The sequence below is a fragment of the Neophocaena asiaeorientalis genome, unplaced genomic scaffold (assembly GCF_003031525.2).
Source record: "Neophocaena asiaeorientalis asiaeorientalis breed wild unplaced genomic scaffold, Neophocaena_asiaeorientalis_V1.1 scaffold90, whole genome shotgun sequence".
Taxonomy (NCBI): Eukaryota; Metazoa; Chordata; class Mammalia; order Artiodactyla; family Phocoenidae; genus Neophocaena; species Neophocaena asiaeorientalis.
This window is the reverse complement of record NW_020172445.1, coordinates 657281-674156: the sequence shown is the minus strand read 5'-3', so window position 1 is coordinate 674156 and position 16876 is coordinate 657281. Positions and strand designations below refer to the sequence as shown.

General features: G+C 46.1%; 3 protein-coding genes across 8 annotated transcripts in view; 2 read left to right on the top strand and 1 right to left on the bottom strand.

The window, feature by feature from the left end:
* The window catches only part of SLC7A6 (solute carrier family 7 member 6), a 42283-nt gene extending 31889 nt beyond the window's left edge, over positions 1-10394 (top strand). For 2 of the 3 annotated variants that reach the window (XM_024733131.1, XM_024733122.1), the window contains exon 12: positions 5-3322. In XM_024733131.1, coding sequence (XP_024588899.1) covers positions 5-99 — 95 coding nt within the window. In that variant the 3' untranslated portion in view covers positions 100-3322. Of the gene's footprint in view, positions 1-4; positions 3323-10265 lie in introns of those variants that run through there. The other variant, XR_003001550.1, reaches the window with a different exon arrangement.
* Positions 3440-10960, bottom strand: SLC7A6OS (solute carrier family 7 member 6 opposite strand). The gene is made up of 5 exons (XM_024733152.1): positions 10672-10960; positions 10259-10534; positions 6246-6449; positions 4952-5072; positions 3440-4210 (listed from the first exon to the last, which is right to left on the bottom strand). Exons 1-5 carry the CDS (start codon positions 10864-10866, stop codon positions 4080-4082), a joined length of 927 nt encoding a protein of 308 aa, XP_024588920.1. The 5' UTR covers positions 10867-10960; the 3' UTR covers positions 3440-4079.
* Positions 10916-16876, top strand: part of PRMT7 (protein arginine methyltransferase 7) — a 53076-nt gene continuing 47115 nt past the window's right edge. For 3 of the 4 annotated variants that reach the window (XR_003001549.1, XR_003001548.1, XM_024733091.1), the window contains exons 1-2: positions 10916-11043; positions 14610-14785. Coding sequence is in view for 2 of the 4 variants with exons in the window: in XM_024733091.1 (XP_024588859.1) it covers positions 14691-14785 (95 nt within the window). In the remaining 2 variants the exon portion in view is untranslated. The other variant, XM_024733098.1, reaches the window with a different exon arrangement.

Below are 16876 nucleotides of genomic sequence, written 5' to 3'. Positions count from 1 at the left end.
TTAGCTGCTATCACCAAAGTCACCCAGAACCTTTGCTTTTGCGTCCTGACTGAGCTAGATGTAGCTGAAGAGAGACAGGTTGAGAGGAAAACTGAGTAGAGGCCAGAGGTGATATCCCCTGAGGCCTGGAATGCCGCTACCTGTGGCCACAGCCACCGAAGTCCAGATGACAAGACTGTGTGGACCCAACTCTCTTATACTCAAGGAGGGCTGTTGGCCCACATTATGTAAGGGGGCTCAGGGCTGATGGCCTGCTCAGGTGGTCACTCTCATCGGTAAGCTATGGGTCTCAGGGTCTGGGGCCAGCCCGAAGGTGGGGACTTCAGAGGGTGGTGGTGGCAGAGGGCTCGGGGAATAGGGGAATGGTTGCTTAGTTTTGTTCCTGGTGAGTAGGTGCAGCCCTTGCAAACACTTACTTGGTGAGCTGCATTGGGGGAAGAGGGAGTGCTAGGTTAATAGCTGTGGCTGGTGGTTTCTGAATTTATTTGAGGTTTGAACCAGGAGTTTCTACAAAGGGGCTGCTCTATGGGAAGTTTTCCTCTGACCAGGTCCAAGCATCTGACATTAGAGGCCTGAAATGCTACCTTTCTTCCTCTGGCTCAAAATCCTTCCCTGGTAAAAGAGTTGTATTCTATTATTTATTGATATTATTTAATCCAGGACACCAGTTCTAGCAAAGCATTGGTGTTCATTAATCTACAGGATGCAGTAGGCTGAATGTGTTTAAAAATTCAAAGTATCCCAAAGCAAGTCCCTCTGACCTTAGACGTGTCTATGTGGTGGTGGTGGGTCAGACTCTGACCACAGATTGTTTTGCTCGGTTTTAGTACAGTCTTCTGTTGAGTCTTACCTGCAGAGGTGAACTTTAAAGATTTTTTACTCATGTACCAGTTACACTTCAGTATACAGATAGCTCACATGTTACAAGCACCTGGCTCAAGTTCCACAAGGACAGGTGAACAAATTCATGAGTCAGAGGTCTGGTAATATTGCTATTTTGAAAGATAATCCTTTATTTTACTTGAGACCTTAGGTCTTTGTTCTAGTTGACAAAAAGCAAATCCCTGGGTTTCTGGTATGAACTCTAAAAGGGGAGAAACTGTCCTAGGATTCAGGTGAATCACTTGAATTCTTTTAGCTGTCAATGGTTTAGAGAACATCTCCTGGACCCAAACTGACAAGTAGCTTGTTCCTCTCTGTAAGGGCCGGTATGAGGGGCTGCTGTGCAGGCCCATGCAAGCCCATCTTGGTGCTAGAAGTGGTCATTTTTCTGAAAACCTCACACCAGGCTGCATCCTCCTCCTCTTCTGTCCCTGACACCAGGCTTGTTTTACACTGAGCCACCTTGGTGTGGATCATCGGGATAATGCACTCATCTCCTGCCTGCCTCCCCTTGCCTGAGGTCTGGTGGGGCTGCAGTCTCAGGAAGAGCTTGGTTCTTTGGAGACTTCTATTTTCTCTGTGGAGATCAGTGAAGACTCTGGAAATAAAGCTGCTTCAACCTCCATCAGTAGATTCATGATCGGAAGCAACTAATTCTGGTGCTCAGGCTGTGCTTTAGCACTCAGGTCTGGCCAAAGGGGTAGGTTTGCCTTAATGGATGTTCCTTCATGGGCCACATGGCTGCACTGGATTGGACAACTGTCCTGTGATGCTTCTAGACACTGTCATCCTGGACCCAGAAGAACCTGCTGGCTTGGTATGCCCCATGGGCTTCTTGTCCTTAGGTTTTGAAATTGGTCAATGATAAAGACAGGAACTATGAGGCAATCTACCTTTCTGACCATTCTTCTCCACCAAACCGGCCCCAGTTGCAGACGAGGGGCTAACCTTGGTCACACTTGCTCAATAAAGGCAATTTAGGGGAGTATGCTCACAGCTGCCTTTGGTTCAGGGTATGCATGCATCTGTGAGAACATGGGAGTACATTCCTACTGTCATGGGTTGGGGATTTGCCTGACAACAGGGAGTCTTGTGCAAAGGCTGACTTGCCCGGACTGTGTAAACATGACTCCTGTCTGACCCAATCTGGCACCTATCCCAGGGATCCTCTGGAGCTAATTCTTCAAGTAGACTACACTTGTCTTTGAAGGATCCCTGACCCAGGCTTTAGTTTTCTCTATTGAAGTAAATGACCAGCTGATCTCGGGAACTTGTTGCCTCCCAGTGGCTCCAGGGGGAAGCAAGGCCCTCACACTCCAGGTGTCCTAGTACTTGCTTAGTGAACCCTGTCACCCTCCTCTCATTACTGGATGGTGACCGCATTCTTCCCCTCTGTGCTGGATACAGGCTTCTCCCAGGAAGCCTTCTGAGGGAGGGATGCCAGAGACTCCTTACAGCACTCAAGCTTCCTAGTGAAATTAATTTCTGCGAGGTCTTTGTTGTTTATCTCCTTCAATCCTTCTCCTGGTGTGCTAATCCCTTTTGCAGTGGGTACAGTTTGTGAAGCTGTCAGCCCTTTAATGTTGGCAAACTGTAAATGAGTACAGAAACAGCAGTGAGCACGTTATAATGGCAGAGTGGTTTTCAATCCTTTGTTTCTATGCTTACAGGAGACTGAGACGACTAGTATTAGATCTGTAAGTTGCTGCCTGTTACTGCAGCACTGAATTGCACCTTAGTGGATAGTTAGGTTGGGAAACCAAGTCTGTTTGTTGGTTTTATAACTGCAATAGTAGGGCCTGAGTATACACACATGGAAATTAATCACTTTGGGAGGTTTAACAACTTGTAGATAAGAAGATAAAGATGTACAAAAAATATAAAGTGAAATGGGCGCAGGTAGGATAGAAAAGTAGAGATGCTTATGGAATCTTAGAATTGGCAGGAAGAAGACATTTCCTTGTGTAATTTATCTTCCCATGTGATAATAAGTCTGTGCCACAGGGCAAGAGGGCACACCTTGAATCAAAGTTTCTGTATATTGTTTCCCTAGACCTGTGCAGTCCAGTATGGTAGCTACTAGCTACATGTAGCTAGTTAAGTTAAATAAAATTTAAAAATTCAGTTGCACTAATCACATTTCAAGTGCTCAACAGCCATATGTGGCTAATGGCTACTATTGCACAGTGCAGATATAGAACCTATTCGTCACTGCAGAATAAATGCTAACTCAGTCAGAGTTAAGGCATTTGTGGTTTGGAAAGGAATAGGGAAAGAGAGTGTGCTTACAAGAGATACCAGTTTTGGTAAAAAAAAATTGGTCCTGTTGACTGTAGTTTGTTTTTGGTGAGTGCTGTGTCTAGTTAAACATTTCTCAATGGAAAGCCAAGTTTAGGATGTGCTTTGCTTTTCCTCACTTGCCTTAAGTTCTTAGTGTCTGAAACTTCTCACCAACCCCTCCCCCTTTTTGGTGGGGGGGTAAAGGGATCAGGGACTATGGTGGGAAAGCATATAAGATAGTCAGATTTAAAAAGTTTTAAAGGAATTACTTGCTCTCTTGTTCAAAGTTAGTTTTTATTAAAGAGATTCATACATACCCTGTTCCTTGGCACCACTGCCAGAGGAAACTAGCAATCTTTACAGCCATTATCAGAGTCAGGAAGCAGGGAGGTAGAGATAGCTTTTAACTAAAACCTCTCATGGCTCAGGCAGATTCTACTTTCTTTCCTAATGGCCATTACTATCCAGTCTGTGCCGCTACAAGGGACCCACTGCAGCCCTTCTAGAGTCTATCAAAAGAAACAGCCTTTTACTGGAGGCAGGTGGCCTGGGAAAGCCCAGTCTTAGTGCTGACAAAACGGGAGACTCTCTTCCCCTTAATTGGCTTTGGCATAGGAGGAGAATGGGAATGCAGGTAAAATGTCTGGGCCAGGAAGCTTCACTTTCACAGCATCTCTCCCGCCCCCAGACTCTAAGGTCAGTTTTGATTGAGACAAAGGGGGGGCCCTACAGATAGTAGAAAAGATGGACTCCCTTAGTGCAAGTTTTCACCATGGTGGAATGGTGCTGTTGGATATGCTTTTTCCTTCCATGTGTTAAGCTAGGAAACCCGAGAGGATGTTAACTAGTGTGGCTGACACTGCAGTCACAGAACCCTCAGGGGCTTGTGGTAGAACCTCATGGATATCACAGGATCATTAGTCTGAATCCAGGTCATGGGGGCTGTCATAGCCAAATTCCTTCTGCACATCCAAAGGGTATTTGCTCCACATCTGTGGTCCTCTGTTGTCTCCTTCTTCTTCACTGAGGCTGTTGTAATCATCAGAGACTAGAATGAGATAACAGGAATGGGCTCTAATTGTATGGTTTTCTAAATGACCACAAAAGCCCCTTCCCTTCTCAAAAAAGTCTGTTTTGTTTCCTATTATAAAATACTTGTTCAATAAAGAGAATATAGAACAATTTTTTAAAAAGCAATAAACTTCTTACCAAGTAAACCAAGTCCTATAACATTGGAGTGCTTTGTCGTTTTCCCCCTCAGTATTTTTTTGTTGTTATAATAGTTGTAGTCATGTTGCAAATATAATTTTGTTCCTTGCCACTTCCCCAATAGAATATCCCATAGCTTGATTAACTGTTCCTCTATCATCAAACACCAAGAAAGTCAAAGACTGTGGTACCAAAGCATCCTTCCTTCCTCTTCCCCCAAGTACCATGTCTGTGTTGTTGCACAGGTAAATGCAACAGTTCTTTGGTTTGTGAAAACCCTGGGCCCACTCCTACTGGCAGACCTCTCCAGCACTCTATTCAAAGTAGGAGGGAAAGGGACCATTGCTAGGCAATGAAAGAACTAAGGATCTGAACCCAGGCCTAACTGACATTATACCTCCAGCAGCCCCCCTGGGAACACTGGTCCTTGCATGTCCTACAGCTCCACCAGCTTGTGGTCAAGCTGGTGGAGCTCCAAGGGCAGAGAAGGAAAACCAGCTAAGATACACCTGTCAACCTTGCTCACACCTCAGTCCCAGATCCCATCAGTCCCTCCTCAACCAGGGCTGCTACCACCTACCTCTGGAATCTTCATCTCCGTTACTGTTCTCCTCCTCTGGGTACTCATTGCGCCAATTATTCTCACTGTTCTCATCATCTTCATCTTCATAAATGTCCTCTGGTTGTTGGTCATCATTCACCTGCACATCTCAACATAAACATGAGTATAAGTCAAAACCTCTACAGTTATGCTCTGGGGGAAGCTATCAGCAGACTAACTTGGAGAGATGTCATTTAAGGGTGATGTGTGAAAAAGAGAAAACATAGGTGTTAGTTTGCTAGAGGCTGTAGTAACCTCAGGCTATGAAAGGGAGACAGTAGCCCTACTCTACTCAGAGTCCAGTTCCAGGAACCACATTTCCCAGTTGGATGATCTGACTCTACCAGAAGGGAACGCAGCAGGGTGCGGAGGAGAGACAGCTCTGAGCAGGTGATGGCAGTGATCTTCAAACTGCTGAAGGCCAGCCAGGTAGGAGAGGGATTATATGGATTACAGGTGATGCCAAAGGTTAGAGCCAAAACCCAAGTGTGAAATGCAGAAAGGAGGGGGTACCAAGGTGTGAGACTAGTTATAGTGCAGGTGTGGGATAGGGTGCTTCTCTCATAATAAGAGGATGAGAGGTAGACCTTAACTTTTCTCATTAATAATTTTAGAATTTAATAACGTCAGGATGTTAGCTTTCTTAATCCAAGGTTTTTCACCCTTTAAGATACAATTAAAAAAAAAAAGCTTTTGTTTCCATAGGTCCCTTACACAAAATGGCTAAGTATTTCCATATAGCCTATGCACATTCTCTCATATACTTTATTCTTTTAAATTAATTTTTATTGGAGTATAGTTGCTTTACTCCTCTCACATACTTTAAATCATCTCTAGATTACCTGTAATACCTAATACAATGCAAATACTATGTAAATAGTTGCCAATGTGCAGCAAATTCAAATTTTGCCTTTTGTAACTTTCTGGAATTTCCCCCACCGGAATATTTTTGATCTGTGGTTGGTTGAATTTGGGGATGCAGAGCCCACAGAACCTGCAAATTAAACAGGGCCAACTGCATAAACAAGACTATGTTGCAAACCTTGTAAGAGACTCATTAAGAGCAAAAATTATCAATGTAGACTGTCTTTCCCAAAATTCCTGCACTAAACCCAGGTTTCTAAAAGGCATTTAGCATAATTTTTTCCTTTTAAGCAAGGATAAGAAGAACTAAGAACAATGGCAATCAGGAGTAGAACCTAGGGAGGCAAAGCATGTGACTAGAAAATGAACTGAGGCTGCCTCATGCCCCCTGCCTCATGGGCCCCCTTACCAACTCCCACTCTTGGCTATAGGGCTGCACAGAGAGGATGTTCTCAATCCATCCTGGAGTGGCCATGTCCAAATAGTAAATGTCATACACATAGTTGTCCTTCTGTTCCTCCTGGTACCCAACTCTTGGTCCATCTTCAGATACAGTCAACCGCTCACGGATCAACTCTACAGAATTGCAGAGGATCACATCTGGGTCAGATGTCTGTAAAGAGAACAGCAGATGATACATGCATAACTTAAAACATGGATGTCCCAAGAGGAGGAACCTAAGACCTCGGTGAAGGAAGCCTCCCTGCAGTTCTCTATGTTGAATTCAAGATTCTTATCCCCATGGCCTACTAGTCTCTTCTCAGTTTAGTACTTTTTTTAAGATAGAAGCTTACAAGATAGCTTCTTGCTCTTTTGTGCTTGGCTGACATAAGAGCACACGGGAAGACTGGCCTGAGGAAGGGGAGAGCCAGCAGAGCTGGCTAGTCTTGCCCCCAGGCTCTGCTTCTACAGAGCTCCTTTGGTATGATGTTCTCCCCTTGGAGATCCACAGGCTGACAGCAGCACCGCTATGGTTGACCCCCAAATGGGTCTGCATTTTGTGCGGCCTCCTATAGGGGCCTAAGGGCGATTCCTGGACCCTGGTGACTACCACCAGCCATCACCCACCACTTGGCTTGCTCACCCTGACATCCTGCTTTTAATCACAAATGAGGAGTGGCCTCCCCTATAATCCTTTTTCTGTATTTTTTTTTTGCGGTATGCGGGCCTCTCACTGTTGTGGCCTCTCCCGTTGCGGAACACAGGCTCCGGACGCACAGGCTCAGCGGCCATGGCTCACGGGCCCAGCCGCTCCGCAGCATGTGGGATCCTCCCAGACCGGGGCACGAACCTGAGTCCCCTGCACCGGCAGGCGGACTCTCAACCACTGCGCCTCCAGGGAAGCCCTATAATCCTTTTTCTGATAGTTTGAGATGGATTGTCCCAGAATAGAACTTGCCCAGGTAAGATGTGCTCCAGTGGCAAGAGGCTGTGTTGTCTAGGGTAGCACAGGTCACTTTGGAAACCATAGGGACATACTGCCAGTCACTCTCGACAGGTTCGTCACGGGAAGCTCTGCAGCTCAAACCAGACACCATACAGGGGGAAGAGGGGGGTGTCCCATGGCCAGGGCAGATAAAGGGAGACCAATGTTCTCATCATTTACAGGCTACAGGGAATTCTTTCTTGCTCCAAAGTCAAAATGAACTAGAGATGTCAGTTTTTGTGCAGACTCTTGACCAACCTCAAAGCTGCTCACAAGAAAACTTCTGGTTCCAACTCACAAGCCCCCAGCCTTCAGTTCAACAAATTATGCAGCCATTAAAATATTTACAAAAACTAGCAATACAGGGACTTCCCTGGTGGCACAGCGGTTAAGAATCCGCCTGCCAACGTAGGGGACATGGGTTCGAGCCCTGGTCTGGGAAGATCCCACATGCCGCGGAGCAACTAAGCCCGTGTGCCACAACTACTGAGCCTGCACTCTAGAGCCTGCGAGCCACAACTACTGAAGCCCGCACGCCTAGAGCTCCACAATAAGAGAAGGCACCGCAATGAGAAGCCTGTGCACCACAAGGAAGAGTAGCCACCGCTCGCTGCAACTAGAGAAAGCCCACGTGCAGCAACGAAGACCCAACGCAGCCAAAAACAAAAAATCTCTTTAGATTTTTGGACGGCTTTAGAATCCAAACAATAAAAATAGTTTTAAAATACTAGGCTCCAATCTATTTTTAGGATGCCTGATATTACTGTAAAGCCCTGTTGTTTTCCCAAAGGCTTGCATCAATTTTAAGCACAACAGTCGTACAATTTTAATCACAGCCTTGCCAGCAGAGCTACCGGCAACCCTTTTCCTGATAGTCTAGTAGGCATAAAACCTCAAGTTTGCTTTCAGTTTAAATTTATGTTCTTTAATAATTATTCTGCACAAACATTTTTGATGTGTTTACAGTTTGTATTGCATTGTTTGGAAAATCTGTGTTTATATCCTTCCTAACTTATCTACTAGGTTTTCTTATATGATTTAATGAGCTATTTAATTGACTCGATTCCACTGAACATTGGTTTGCTTTTAAAAATGTGTAACTCATGATGCAGTTGGAATTAGTTTTGGTAAAAGAGGTGGCTATGGACATCATGCCCAAATTGTTATCCACGTATACTAGGAATGTGATTAAATATCTTTTGCTTGATATATTTTGAATAAAAATTTCATTTTTAAAAAAAACATTTATTTTTTATTTTTGGCTGTGTTGGGTCTTCGTTGCTGCGTGCAGGCTTTCTCTAGTTGCGGCGAGTGGAGGCTACTCTTTGTTGGGGTGTGCGGGCTTCTCGTTGCGGTGGCTTCTCTTGTTGCAGAGTACAGGCTCTAGGTGCGCAGGCTTCAGTAGTTGCAGCACATGGGCTCAGTAGTTGTGGCGCACAGGCTTAGTTGCCCCGTGGCATTTGGGATCTTCCCGGACCAGGGTTTGAACCTGTGTCCCCAGCATTGCGCACTGGCAGGCGGATTCTTAACCACTGCGCCACCAGGGAAGCCCAAGATTTCATTTTTTAAACTTCAGAAACTTAAAAGGAGATCTGAAAAATGTTTATCAAGAGGGGGCATACCTTAGATTGAGAATTTTCTATTTCTTTGGTCTTACTGCATGTAGTTGACTTTGCTTTCTGTTTTTTTTGCGGTACGCGGGCCTCTCACTGTTGTGGCCTCTCCCGTTGCGGAGCACAGGCTCCAGACACGCAGGCTCAGCGGGCCCAGCCGCTCCGCGACATGTGGGATCTTCCCAGACCGGGGCACGAACCCGTGTCCCCTGCATCGGCAGGCGGACTCTCAACCACTCCGCCACCAGGGAAGCCCGTGACTTTGCTTTTTGGAAGTAAGGTACAAAACTAACTTAGAAAATGTAATTAGTAGAAAGTAACACTGGGGGCTTCCCTGGTGGCACAGTGGTTGAGAATCCACCTGCCAATGCAGGGGAGAGGGGTTCAATCCCTGGTCCAGGAAGATCCCACATGCCGCGGAACAACTAAGCCCGTGAACCACAACTACTGAGCCTGAGCTCTAGACCCTGCGAGCCACAACTACTGAAGCCTGCGCGCCTAGAGCCCGTGCTCTGCAACAAGAGAAGCCACTGCAATGAGAAGCCTGCACACCGCAACGAAGAGTAGACCCCACTTGCCTCAACTAGAGAAAGCCCACGCACAGCAACGAAGACCCAACAGAGCCAAAGATAAACATAAAAAAAAAGTTAACACTGAATTAAATGTGAGAAGACTTGCATTCTAATCCAAAATCTGCCTCAAGCTTGGTATGCTACCCAGACCTGGTCCTTTAACCTCCCTTTGATGAGTTTTTCCATCTGCTTTAGGATTCTTTACCTTGGTCAGAATCCTCCAGTGATTCCCCATCTCTGGGTGAAAGGCAATGTATCCTTGCAACTACCTAGTTGAAAGGGTTTAGCCGGTATCCTCTCCCCAAATTCCTTACTATCTTCTCCCATCCCCCTGGGCTCCATGCACAATGACCTTGCAAACACCAGACAAATTCAGCTTCAGGGTCTTTGCACTTAGAGGTCCTCAGTGTGGAATCCCTCTGCCCAAGATATCCGCAGTGCCTTGCCATTCAAGTCTTTACTCAAAAGTCATTTTCTCGGTGAAAATGACACTGAAATGGGAGCACGCTCCCCCCGCCTCCAATAGCCCATTTCACCATCTGACATTGAATTTGTTTGATGTTTCTCTCCTCTACCTGAATGTTAGGTCCTCACTGCTGTATCCACAGAACCTAAGAACCATGCCTGGCACATAGTGGGCGCTGAGTAAATACTTGTTGAATGGATAATCTAACCTGTAAAACGTGTCCATCAAGCTGGATGGATCATCCATCTCTAAAGTGAAGCCATGTGTACCCTCCTTAACTGTGTGCTAATTTTGCGTACTCTCTGTCCCGAGAAGCCCAGAGCTCGACTCCCGGCGTGTACTCACTTTGCAGGAGATCGCGGCGGCCTCTGGGTCTCCTTCCTCGTGGACCAGGTCCAACAGCTGGAAGCCTGCGTCCTCGGCGGCTTCTGGGCTTCCCGGCGCGTCCTCGGACCCCAAGCCGCCCGAAGGAATTCCCGAGGATCGGCGGCTAGAGACTACCCTGTAGCGGCCGTTCTGCTGGATCTCCCGAGCCGACGCACGGAGATGACGGCGGATACGCTGCTGGCTGCCCTGGGACGGGCGCAGGGCGGCTCGCACGAGCGGCTGTACTGGCTCCTCCTGCGGGGAGTGGGGAGGGGGAAAAAGCGGGGGTGTGGGGCGGCATAAGCAGGGGTTCGTGAAAGGGTTAGGGAAAATGATGCGCCCCAGCTGCGCCCTAAGATCCCTTTCACACTGGCTCCCTCCCGGCCCTATACCTGGGAGCGCACGGTGGCCACCAACTGGAAGACATTATTTTCTGCTGCTCTCTCCAGATCCTCCGGAGGTGTCTTGTGGGCTCCCGACTCAACTGCGCTGGAGCAGAGGCGTTTACAAGCAAGGACAAGTGCCTCAGCGGGCTCCGCACTGCGTTTCCGCTTCACGCGGAGTACCGCTGTCATGCCGGCCTCCATAGCAGCTATCGTGGAGCACTATGGGAATGCGCGGGGTGCGACGGAAGAGCTTTCCAGTTCTGCTTCCGGGCCCCACCCCCGGCCCGCTCAGCGGGCCTAGGGAAGTCCCGCCTTTGCACGCCTGCCGCGGCAAGATGGCGGTGGCGGTGGAAGTGAGTGGCGAGGTTCTCACGGCCGGTGAGGCGCCGGGCTGGTTGGGAAGGTGGGGTCGCGGTTGAAGGGTCGGGTGCAGCTAGCATCCTGTGCTCAGCACAAGGCTTCGGCGGAGGAATGTGGCATGGTCGTACTCGGACACTGGGGTACGCATCTCTTCGGGACGCTGGAGGAACTTTCTAGAATCCGTATGGGACTGCCCAGAGCTCCCGGGCCGGCGGTAGTGCGGGGTTCTAGGCGGTCCCTGGCTCTGCCATCCAGTCGGGTCATTGCTTCTAGCTGGGCCTGTGACTGAGCACCTCCGCCGGGACCTGGGTCATAGTACTTGGTGCCTCCCTTCAGCGATAGAGACCCGCGTCGCAATCTTAACGGAGATTCAGCCATCGCGCCCCGACTGGGCCACGGTTCCCTGGCTCACTGGTATTTCCCAGTCACAGTATTCTCAGTAGTTGGAAACCAGTCTATCTACCACACACTGGCCAGAACGGCCCTGTAAAAGCGTACATCCAACGTAGATATTCTTTTGCTTAAAACCCTTGAGTGGCTCCCAGTGCATTTAGAACCAAGTCCAAACACCTTTCTGCAGCCGACATTGCAGAAGCCCACTCCTAGTCGCCCATCATTTCTTCTGCTCAGAGTGCTTCAGTCACTCAGGCTTTTGTCACTCTGCACCTAGTTCTTTACATCTTAGGACCTTTTCTTGGAAAAGTTGGGGTAAGGATTCCTGAAGTATGAGCATTGCACTTTCACAGCTTTTAACCTGGTTATTCTGTAGGCCTCAACTTAGATGCTCTTTTCCTCAGAGAGTCTTTCCATAACTTTGTTATTCTCTTTCATAGTGTCCTGTATATTTCCTTTCTTGCCCTCAGGTAGTCTTTAATCCTATATTTATATTTACTCTCTTTCCCCCATTAGGGTCTGTAAATTCTTGGAGGACAAGGACCTCTTCTGTATTGTTTATGATAGTTCTCTAGTCCTAATACAGTGCCTGGCATACAGAAGGTGCCTAGTAAATTTTGAATAAATGAACCAGACGTCTGCTCTGAAATCTGACTAGTAAAGCAGTTAGGGCTTGGCATGGTGATTTCCATTAACCCTGTGAGTTCACAGCTCTTGTAGAATGAGGAGGAGGTTAGAGTATCCTGAGTCTGGAGTATGGGCTCCTTCTTGGAGAGGACAAGTCCTAATAATACGAAGAGATTCATCCATAGAAGATGTTTAGTGTTCACCCAGAGAGGTTACAGGACATGGTTCCTGTCCTCAAGCATTTATTTAGACTTATATGAAACCAGTGACTTCTCTACAGATCTGAAAAGACACTGTGGTCCTAGTTACAGCCTCTGCAACATCACAGGTGAAAAGGGAATTCCATAAATTACAGTTCTTTACTCCACCTTTAAGTGACTTTATGGTTGATTCCACATGGACCACAGGATAAGGGTTTCAGGACTCTTCACAACATGGACCCCACCAACATGTTTGACCCCTTGTTCAGCTAAACGGATTAGTTCACTGTGCATGATTGTCTAAGCCTTTCTAATCTGGTGAAGTGCTTTTTCCCTCTTCTCACCCACCTAAATCCTACCCATCTTTTAAACTTTTGTCTACTACAGCATTTGTTGGACACGGTTATCTAAAGCATATTACAAATTACGGTAGTTCTAGATACTCTGTCTTTTAATAATAAGCATTAGCAGAGATGTGCAGAGTTGATTGTAGCAGCGCTTTTCAAACTGTAGGTTGCAACCCTTTGGTGAGTTATTAAATCAATTTAGTGGATCGTGACCAGCATAAAAAATAAAAATTGCATACAGTGGACTGTATCAGAGGGTTTTGCCTACAGGAAGACTAGGTTTTGTTTCGTGAAACTTTACGTGTGTGTGTATGTTGTGTCTCAGGGTAAAGCATATTTCTTACTGGAGTTGTCAGAAAGCTTGAGAGCTACTAAATTAGAGATTAGACATGCTGAAGTAGAGTTAGAGGTAGAGTTTTACTGAAGGACAAATTGACTACTTTGAGCCAGTCCAGTGACTGCCTGAGTCTTTTCAGAAAAGATTGTTCTCCATCCTCTAGTATAAGAATTCAGTGTTTGCTTAGTTTAGATAACTTCAAAAGAACGTAACTCTTGGCAGTAAAATGCCTTAGGAATGTTTAGGGTCCTGTGGAGTAGGCATTCTTTCTAAGGTTTCCTGATGATGGATCAGTGTTTATCAAGAAATGAAGGGGAGTGTGGAACACTTGCTGTTTTCTGAATGGTAAGAGGGAGGGCACTATGAGAGGCCATATCTGCTGAGAAGCACTTTCAGACTTTAAGCTTTGGTGTTTATCTCTCAGAAATAGATACCTTTGGAGAAACAGGCCATATAAGATATGCATCTGGTGACATTTATTTGAGGCCTTTGTTTTTTTTTCAGACAGAGAAAGGTTTTTAAAAATTGTTTTTAAAATTGAATATGGAGTGGATAAGTAAATTGTTTTTAAAATTGAATATGGAGTGGATAAGTAATCATAAAAAGTAGTGAGGCATAAAGAATGACAATATCATGGACACCTGTATTCCCACCACCCGGGTTTTTTAATTTTTAATTAAAAAAAATTTATTTACCTTGGCTGTGTTGGATTTTCGTTGCTGTGTGCGGGCTTTCTGTAGTTGCGGCGAGCGGGGGCTACTCTTCGTTGTGGTGCGCGGGCTTCTCATTGAGGTGGCTTCTCTTGCTGCAGAGCACTGGCTCTAGGCGCGTGGGCTTCGGTAGTTGTGGCACACAGGCTTAGTTGCTCCGCGGCATGTGGGATCTTCCTGGACCAGGGCTTGAACCCGTGTCCCCTGTATTGGCAGGCGGATTCTTAACCACTGCGCCACCAGGGAAGCCCCCACCACCCAGTTTTAGAAAAATAACAATACTGTTACTTTTGAAGTCCCTTGTGCGGCCCTCGTTGATTCCATCCTTTTCCCCTCCCTCTTCGAGGTAACCACTATCCTCATTCCTGCCATGCTTTTTAGTGTGATCCGTGAAGAATATATTGTTCTATGTTGAATGGTTATAAATTTCATATGAATGGAATCATTTGTATTCTGTGATTTGCTTCTTTTTTGGCTCAATGTTATATTCCTGGGATTAGCCATGTTTGCATATAGCTCTGATTTATTTGTTCAGGTGAGGTTTCTTTGTTGGTTTGAATTGCTTTTTCTTTGTATTTTTCCTTAAACTAAGTGTTTACCTTTCTGAGGCAGTATTGGTGACACTCCTTTACCACCACCCCGATGGATCACTTTGTGTTCTCCTTTCCTTCTAGCCCTTTCCTTTGCATTATTTCTCTTCTTACCTGCCTTCACCTGAGGCTGTACTCAGATGCACCTGTAAGGGTCATTTGACCCTATTGGAATCATTGAGGACTGCTGAAGTTCCCAGATAGCTTTCTGAGTTTTTGTCTTAATAGTATTTGATGTTATATGCTGAATATAAAACCAAGTAACTCTGCTGGAAAGATTAAAATGCTGATTAACAAATATTTTCAGTGGCTCTGACATTTTTGTCTATTTCTTGGTTTCTTTTTTTTTTCTCTACATTTTTGGGCATTACAATTTGAAGAGATTTCTGACGATCAGACCTGTCTACAAGCAGCTGGCAAGGCTGCCTTTCTGTGCTAAAACTGAGGAGCTAATTGGCACCATGAAAGTCTTCTGTGGGCGGGCCAACCCAACCACGGGATCTGTGGAGTGGCTGGAGGAGGATGAGCATTATGATTACCACCAGGAGATCGCAAGGTAACAAGGGTTTTTCCACAGGTGGCTGCAGTTGGGTGGGGCCCTTGATCTCAAAGCAGATGCCTTGGAATCTAGTCTGAGTGGGGAATAGGCTGTCACCCAGTGCTTCTGATCAGGGCAGGTGTTGATCACCAGCAGGTCTGCTCAGCTAGGTAGGTTTGTGTGGGAGTTAGGCAAAGTTATGCCTGTGTGGAGAGTCAGACATTTTGTGGCAGCTGTACCAGAGTCCCCGAGGATCTGTCTTGTGGACCAAAGAGGACCCAAAGTTCAGTAGTAGTAGTAGTAGTAGACGAATTTATGAAGTTTAATTATTTACTTGCGTCACTGAAATGTTGGCACATTTATCATATAGTTAAATTCTCTTTAATGGAAAAAGTGGGAAAAAATGAGGTTTTTTTTTCCTTTGGAGGGCTGTTTAAAAGTATGTAAGTGAGTTACTGTTGTTTAGCAATCATTAAGTGTATATGACACCGTGCTAAGGCTGTGAATATCAAAATGACAAAGATAAGGTTCTCATCCTCAAAGAACATGCAGTTTTGTGGAATAGACAGACATATAAAAAATTATGACACCATGAGATAAAAGTCAGTGGAAATGGGCACAAAAGTACGTGGAAGCAGCAAGAACCAACTGGGCTGGGAGGGCGATATTTGAATGATTTCCCAAATCTAAAGAGAGGGAGATAGCTTTCTGAGCAGCAGGGATTATGTGCAAACTTCCAGATGAGCTAGTTTGAGGAATGGCTAGCAAGTCATTGTGGCTGGAGTGTGGTGCAAAATTAGGGCTATAATGAGAGAGGATGCTGAAAAGGTAGGCAGGGGTCCTGTTGTAATTGGTGGTAGCAAAATGCAGGAAGAGGAACCTGATTGTATAAGTTCTAGTTTAGCCACTTCTTAAGCTACTTGACTTCTTAACGTCAAGTAGCTTGACGTTAGCCAAGCTACTAAACTTCTCTGAGGATCAATGTAGTAATATATGCCTCGTATACAGTATAACAGTATATACCTCAGTATAACAATATGTATATCTCATCATATAATACCCTTTTCTTAGGGTTATTTGATGAGTGAATGAAGTACAATGTCTGGTACAGAGTAAGGGCTCAAACACATTACTTTCTTTCTAAATATTTTGGACGTTATTTTCTGAGTGATTGAGGTGTTAAATGGGGAAGAAAAAAGATTAGGTTGCATTTTGGAACATTAACCTGAGAGCAGTGTGGAAAGTGGGTTGGAGGGTGTGAAAACCATATGGGCATTTGGGTGGATATTGCAACCCCAAGGCTGAGACAGTGGAGGTGGAGAGAGGAGGAAAAACTTTGAGAGAGCTTGAGTTTCATAACTCACTGGATGCAGTGATGGAAGGAGAGAGAGAAAATGAAGTAAGCACCAAGATTTCTGGTTAGAGTGACTAGGTAGATGGAACTCTTGTTCCTTGAGAAGAACACAGGAGGAATGGGTGTTGTTGGGGTGATGAAGATTAGGTATCTGGCTTTGGACATCCAGATGGAAATGCCACTGGGCAGATAAATATGGGTCTGGAGACAGTTTGCAGTTGTTAGAGTTGAAACTGGAAGAGATTGCAGGCTTTCAGAGATTGTGTAGAATGTGAGAGGTAGAGGACTGGAGAAGGAATCCTGGAATAGCTGATGAGGCAAGACAACCAGGAGGGCATGGCCAGAGAGTAGAAAGGAAGAGAACGTTTCAGGAAGAGGGAGTGTCCAGCAGGGTCAGAGAAATCCTGGATGTTAATGATGTGAGTGAGCTGGTGGTGCTTAGGAAGAGTGATGTCAATGGAGTCAGGGGAGTGAGTGGGTGGTGAGGCAGGGAAGATGGGGGAGTGAAAATGCCCCTTAAAAGGTGGAGAGGGGCTTCCCTGGTGACGCAGTGGTTGAGAGTCCACCTGCCGATGCAGGGGACACGGGTTTGTGCCCCGGTCCGGGAAGGTCCCACATGCCGCGGAGCGGCTGGGCCCGTGAGCCACGGCTGCTGAGCCTGCGCGTCCAGAGCCTATGCTCCGCAACGGAAGAGGCCACAGTAGTGAGAGGCCCACGTACCGCAAAAAAAAAAAAAAAAAAAAAAAAAAAAAAAA